The following is a 7,319-nucleotide window of genomic DNA, read 5'->3' as shown; positions in this document are numbered from 1 at the left end:
AGGTAAGACTGATATATTTACCTATGCATGTGAAGAGTTGACTTGTTCAGGTGATGTTCACTTCCTATTTGTTATTCAGTATTTCAATACTCCCTAAATTACCTATGGTTTATTTAGCAGAAAATTTATTACAGTTCCACTTAAAGTTCTCTCATGTTGAAATTGCATTTTTAAGACTGCAGGACACAGATCATAAATACTGTCAATACTTCTGTCTACTTAAGATACCTCAACAAATAGGAATGGTTCAAAAACATTCCACAAGGTATTTGTAAAATGCAGTAAAAAGACTAACTCTTTAAGAGATAGAGCTCTCCCTCATTAAATTAGCAATCTGTACAACATAAAATGTCAATATTTTTTATTATAGATTTGTTTTCTATAATTCAGCAGCTCATAGAGCTTGTATAAAACCCTTGATCCCACAAACATTTCATAAATAAATAAAACAAAATAGATTACATTCACAAGACATTATTTCAATTTAACCACACATTCATTGGTGCCCATCTTCATAAGAAACTCAAAGTGAAAAATCACAAAAGTTTTACTTTACTTACATTAAGATTTAGTGAAACCAAACGAACCATAATTGGAATAAAGGCCATTTCCAAATTCCTGGAACGTAATTGTCCTCCTGTAAGCTAGATGTTTTAAGTTTTGAAAGTTATTAGTTTTACGTAAGGCATTTCATTAGCTTCAACTCTCTCCTGCAATTCTCTTTGTTTACTTCTTTGCTGTAAGGTGTAGTGGTAGCTCTTGCATCACTTCTGGTACTTTCTCTTCATTACCTATCTATGAATATATGAGTCAACAGTCAGAATCATTCATTCAAACAAATGTGAAGACCCAGAGAGAATTAAATCTAGTTCAACAGGAAGCTATTCAAAGCAGAAACCTGGGGCTTATTAAAAATCCCACTTTAAAAATGTAGCTTGTAGCGACATTATGTTTCATCCTTCCCCTGACCCAAAGTAAACCTTAGTGCCACACGAAGACAAACAAATACAAAAGTGAAGAGAAAAATTTAAAAAGTGCTGGAGTTAGAGCTGGGCAATATATTGATATTATATCAATATTGTGATATGAGACTAGATATCGTTTTAGATTTTGGATACCGTAATATGGAATAAGTGTTTCATAAGTGTCTTTTCTTGGTTTTAAATGCTGCATTACAGTAATGTCATTTTCTGAACTTACCAGACTGTTGTAACTATTATTTGCATTTACCCACTTAGTCATTACATGCACATTACTGTTGATTATTTATCAAAAATCTCATTGTGTAAATATTTTGTAGAAACACCAATAGTCAACACTACAATAATGTTGTGGTATCAATATCAAGGTATTTGGTCAAACACTTTGTGATATTTGATTTTTTGTCCCTATCGCCCAGCCCTAGCTTGAGTATTGCATCACATAGCTGTCACATTGCCGTCTTCCCTTCAGACCCAGACCTTCATGAAAGAAAACAATACACCCAAAAGTTTTGCAGGATTAAAATAAAAAAACTTTCTCTAGCAAGTAACAATATGACATTCTATGAGAAATATCATTTCACAGATTATTTTTCTTTTCTGTTTAATTTAGTGTTAGAATTTTTGTAATTTGTTTTTACTGGCACTCCACTGTGATTTGACACATGACAGCCCACTTTGTGTACTAAAAATGCTCTGTGGGCACTGACTGAGACTTCTCTGTCACATAAAGTTGGTGGCAGGTGAACAAACAAGAAGTGCATGTGACTGACACTGAAAAGTAGGCTTACATACAAAGCGTGTGTTCAGTTCACAGAAGTTCTGCTTCATCATCGTCATCCTCTGAGCCTGAGGGTCCCTGGCGAACTTCTTCGTACCACTTGTTGGTCAGGGTCTTCATTTGGATTCGGCCATGTAACAAGTCCTGTGAGACACACGGTACACACACAAGTCGGCACATCAGCTCCCATGCAAGAATCAATAAACATACAGAAACACTGACTATGAACTGGTCAAGGTGAAGACAAAAATAACATTAAAAAAGTAGCCCTGGTCAGCAGCAAAATTCAATTTGATGAAGCTTTCTCTGACAGATGCTGATTTAACATAAAATATGTTGTTGGTGTATTTTTGGCTGAGTTTGACATTTTTCCCCATGCCGTTTATTTTATAATGTATGACTTGCGCACCAGCAATTTGGGAGGAAAGGACTGTAAATCATAATGACAAGGGCTGCTACACAAGGAAGTGATATTTAACTAATTACCAAAGGAATACATTGTGTACCATTGAGGTTTGGCAATCCACATTAAACTGCCCATATTATGCTCATTTTCAGGTTCATAATTTTGAGGTTGTACCAGAATAAATTTCCATGGTGATGTGATCTTACCTAGCAGTAGTTAGGTAAGATCACATCTGCTAGATAACTCTTTCTCCAACTTTGGTCAGTACAAGGCAGTTGTGCACTTGTAATATACCTGCAGAACAGGGAAATGTAAGTAGTTCTTTTGTAGATTGTGGTGAACTAGTGTGTGTTGTAGCATTGTTTTGCCATTGAGAACGAGCTAGCATGCTAGCGCTAGCATGTGCTACGGTTAGCCACCTCGTCTCGGCTAGTGACGTAGAAAGCCGTGCAGATTTTGAACAGCTCACACAGAGACTGGAGGCAGAGGACATTCAGAAACCTGAATCTCACTCAAAACAGCATGGATAGTTTTTTTCCAAGTTTGTATGCGTGTGCAAGCACCAGAGACACCAAATAACACCCTAAATCCCAGAAAAAGTGATTTTTTTCATGACATGGACATTTTAAGGCAGCAATAGGAAATAAACAGAGCTGACTGCCATATATGTCTTAAAGTTGCAAAACGACTATGGGGGATATTTTCTTAGCCTACAGGAAATTATTATTATAAATATTATGCTTTTATTGTGAATAAATTATAGGAAATGCAATGTGTCACCAAGTAAGCAGAGCTTCATTAGCAGTGCTATTCTGAAGAATAAAAACAGGTCTAATTTATCAGATATGGACTTAGTCTGTGCTTTTACGTCAGCAGGGTTTCTACAAGACTTTTTAAGAAATTTATAAATTAAATTTAAGACCTATATCACAACATTAAAGTACAACGAAATGCAGAGTCACAAAAGTACTTGCCAAGTAAATAAATGTATTCAAATTGAATAAAAAGCGACAGAGTAATAATAATCTGTACATAAACAGCAAATTATATTTGGACTATTGAAAGAAAAAAACTATAAAAATCACAAGAAAAAGCATTTTAATGAGCTTTAGAGGTGGCAAAACATGGACATATGCAAATTATTTAAGATCTAGAACACAATACCAATTTTAAATTTTTTAAGCCTAAAAAATTTAGATTTTTAAATTTGAGACTTTTTAAGACGCCATGGAAACCCTGGGTCAGCCAATCTTTTTTTTAATATTAATAAGGAGGAATAGTAGAGACAGCCACAGTGAGCTGGAAAAGGCTTCAGGCGACAGGATGACCCCTGCTTTTTCCAAAGACGTTTCATCTCAGTTGCATTGTCCTCTGCCGCAGTGGTCAGTCAGCAGTGATAAATTAGCTGCAGCGGATAATTCAGAGAATAACATTCCCTGTTCCCAATTTTTGTGCTATTTAAAAAGGAAAAGCCTTTAAAACTTATTGCGTGAGCCCAAACGTGCAAGGTACACCAAAGCTGCTTCTTATTTATATAGCCTGTGCAAAACCTCAGTGCAGTCATTTAGTCCTTGAGTGCCTGAAACGGGGAAATAAATACTTAAGTATCCCTGTATGGCTTCACAAATAAGGACCAAATCCCCACCTCTGACCGTCTCAACAATAACAATTACAAGCTTCACCAAATTGGTATTTACAGCAGTATTTACTGTTTACAACACAAGGTCAGAACGCAAACCAGTATGTTCAGAAAACAATAAAAACACACTGACCAAAATTATAAACTATTCTATTTTTCATGAGCTTAGATGATGATGATAGGACTTTTTCTATGTACACAAAAGGATTATTTCTCTCAAATATTAACAAAATGTGCACAATCTGTCTAGTCTTGCCACAATAAAAAGGCTTCTCTCTCTCTTGACTTGAGTCGGCAAAAGATCACATTTGATGGCGTATGGCACCTTGGAGGAGGTGTTCTCTTCACGGATGAACCCTAACCCCAGATCATCCTGACTGGTTTTCGGATGGATTTTCTTGGCAAAGGAGAATTGCTCACTAACACAGATTTAGACAGACTTGTGAAGAATATATGACAGAAATAATTGTTTTGGGTATGTAGGAAAAGTCTTAGATCTTTGAGTTCAGATAATGAAAAAGGGGAGCAAAAACAAAAGTGTTGCCTTTAAAATTTGGTTCAGTATATGTTTAGGGGTTGTAACTAAGGCCCAGGTGACTTAGAGAATTTGTGTCTCCCTTACTTACCTCTTGGGTGAGCCTGCGAGTGAAGAAAGGGTTAAGGTATTTAGCATCAAGCCACAAAAAGCCCTTCAGATCTTGTCTCTGGTAGATATGAGCCTCGTACTCCTCCTCCGTTAGTTCTGATAGGTGCTCTGACTCAATAGTATTACCCTGGAGAGAAAGGAGGAGCAGAGAGAACAGATGAATTGATATAATGAACTGAAATGAGAGGGACCAACAAATGAGGCAGGTCAGTGCAGGGGGGGGGGGTATTTGCTAAAGGCAAAATGTATGTCAAACCATTCTGAATTAATAGTACTGGGTGTTTTTCCTCATATCGTGCAGCCCTACTGCTAAGCTCTGGAAGACTTCACATGCTGAATACAAAAGTCATGCAAACACACCACCACATGCCGTCAGTGACTTCAATGGTAGGACGTACTTCAAAAGAATGACCTATTATCTAGAGTTTGAGCTAACAAAGTCACATAATAGCTTGTATATTATGGTATATCTGGGAAATGTATTAATGTCAGTTAGGGTTTATTTGTATTTTTCTAAGTTTTGCTGTTACTGAGTTTTCATCTCTGTGATGATGATGTGATGGTTTGCTCCCCGCTGAGTCAGTGTCTTTCACACAAACCACAAGCAACCCTTTGATGATTTTCGCTCTAAAGAGAACAGTAAGGATCTGAAGGCAGACGATGGCGCAGCCATTACCAATGCAGCCTCAGCCAGTGTCTACAGATCGAAGTGGAATCAAAGTGCTTCATCCATTACCATTTTCTCTGTCTTGCTGAGATTGATGTCTTTCTTGCTCTTACGCCTGGACTGGCTTTCCTCGATGTCCATTATGCGAATGAGTGGCATGGTTCCGCCCCCCATGAGGAGGATGGTAAAGAGAACGATGATGATGGTAGTGGTACCAATTAGCTGACGTTTCTCAATGGGCTCCAGGCCCAGATGAAGGCTCAACGCGTAGGGGATAGCACCTCGCAAACCTACCAGACAAAGAAGAAGACGAAGAAATAAGATTATGAAATGGCTAAAGGAGAACACACGTACTTGAAATTGTTTATCCGCAGAAACATTGTAAATATTATTAAAATGTACACTTAATTAAATTATATAATGTAAACTTACATTCGGAAACTAGTATACTTGATATGTTTTAATTGCTTTTTTTTTATATATGCAAATAGCAATTAATTTCATTATGGATGAATCTGTTTTTATTTCTGTTGATTGATCTTATTGTCCATAAAATGTCAGAAAATAGTGAAAATGCTCATTGAACCAATTTCCCAAAATGTAGACAAGTCAGTTTACTACCATACAGTATAACATAGAAAAGCAGCACATTTTCACATTTGAGAAGCAAAAAAACAAACAATCAATTATCAAAACGGTTTTAATTTCCTACCGATCGACTTATTGACTAGGTCTATTTGTTACTACTTTCTTTTTTACTTAAAGACATGCACATTATGTTAGGACAATGATCAAGGCTTGGACACTAGCAAAGAGCTGACTGCCAGTCATTCTTGTGACACATCAGACTTAGGGCCCTATCCTGCACCCGTGCAGCGCGGCGCAAAGCCCGACGCAAGTGTCTTTGCTAGTTAAAAGCTGACCCAGTTGTCAATTTCCTGTCCAGCACCCACAATGTTTAAATAGCAAATGCACCTGCGCCCATCTCTGTGCCCATGTGCATCCTGGGCTTACAGGGAGGTGTGTTCAGGTGCATTCTTGACGTATTGGTATCTTGAGGCAGCGGAAAGTGACTACGCGTTGAACAACAAAAACCTGGTCTAAAGTCAATAGCGCTGCATTTCATAGTTATTTTAACACCGCTTTAGTAAAATGTGCACGCACACTATGCTAGTTACACACACAAGGAGCAGCACACAAACATGCAAAAGATTAAAAATAAAAATATTACAATGTAAACTAGTATTGTTGTGAATATCTATATATTTTATATAACATGTTATTATGGTTACTGGCGCTTTCACTTCAAGCACTTCACGCCGTGCACTTAGATTGTTAAAATAGGGGCCAAGGGTTCACCGTATCATCTCACCACTAAACCACATGATGAACATCATCTTGGGTGTGATCTTGTGGTCCCTGAAAAAGTTTAGCAGGAATGTCAGAGGGAAGATGTTTACTGCTCGGCCGAGAAGAACCAGGACCTATGGAGAGAACAACAGTGGTCACACTGACAATCATGGGGAAAATATGGGAACGATCACCATGAGTTAAATCAACATTCAGATAACATTAAAAAAAAAAAAAAAGAGCCCTTACTATGCACCAGATGACGAAAGATAATTCAAACTTATGAGGGAAGCTGAAGATGGAGAGACCAAGGAAGGCAAACACACATGTCTCTGGAGAGGAAAAAATAAATAAATAGTGAGAATTGGTTGTTAAGTAAAAAACAAAAAAGGAAAAAAAATATAGGTTTCACTGACCACACATGAAGGCCATTGTGCGCAGTGTCTGCTGCATGAGGATCTGGGTGACAGGAGACAAGTTGTGATGGGTGTAGTGCGACATCACAATTCCCGCAAACAGGATGGACATTATTCCTGTAGGTGAAGAGAAAGAATGGCATTAAAAAGAAGTAAATCTTCTTTGGCATGCATCAATAAGTATGTGCCTGTGTGTGTACCTACCAGACAGTTTGATGCCTTCTGACAGGCCATAGGGCAGGTACGCAAAGATGATCATCATGCCAAACTCCAGTGAAGGAGTCTTCCTCAGATCAAAGTGTTTTAAAAACTAATCAGTGAGTTAGGGAATTTAAATAAAATGACTTTACAAACAAACAGGAGTTTAAAGCTTGCTCGTGCGCGCACACACACACACACACACACACACACACACACACACACACACACACACA

General features: G+C 37.6%; 1 protein-coding gene across 1 annotated transcript in view; it reads right to left on the bottom strand.

The window, feature by feature from the left end:
- Nucleotides 1-346: 346 nt before the first annotated feature.
- Nucleotides 347-7,319, bottom strand: part of slc9a8 (solute carrier family 9 member 8) — a 21,719-nt gene continuing 14,746 nt past the window's right edge. The window contains exons 10-16 of the mRNA XM_032521194.1: nucleotides 7,090-7,195; nucleotides 6,886-7,002; nucleotides 6,719-6,801; nucleotides 6,492-6,603; nucleotides 5,189-5,409; nucleotides 4,433-4,579; nucleotides 347-1,905 (exon numbers count right to left, since the gene is read on the bottom strand). Of these exons, the coding sequence (XP_032377085.1) occupies nucleotides 1,792-1,905; nucleotides 4,433-4,579; nucleotides 5,189-5,409; nucleotides 6,492-6,603; nucleotides 6,719-6,801; nucleotides 6,886-7,002; nucleotides 7,090-7,195 (900 nt within the window). The 3' untranslated portion in view covers nucleotides 347-1,791. The remainder of the gene's footprint in view (nucleotides 1,906-4,432; nucleotides 4,580-5,188; nucleotides 5,410-6,491; nucleotides 6,604-6,718; nucleotides 6,802-6,885; nucleotides 7,003-7,089; nucleotides 7,196-7,319) is intronic.

This window comes from Etheostoma spectabile, chromosome 7 (genome assembly GCF_008692095.1).
Source record: "Etheostoma spectabile isolate EspeVRDwgs_2016 chromosome 7, UIUC_Espe_1.0, whole genome shotgun sequence".
Taxonomy (NCBI): domain Eukaryota; kingdom Metazoa; phylum Chordata; class Actinopteri; order Perciformes; family Percidae; genus Etheostoma; species Etheostoma spectabile.
The sequence above is the reverse complement of the archived record's forward strand: the minus strand, read 5'-3'. Positions and strand labels throughout refer to the sequence as shown.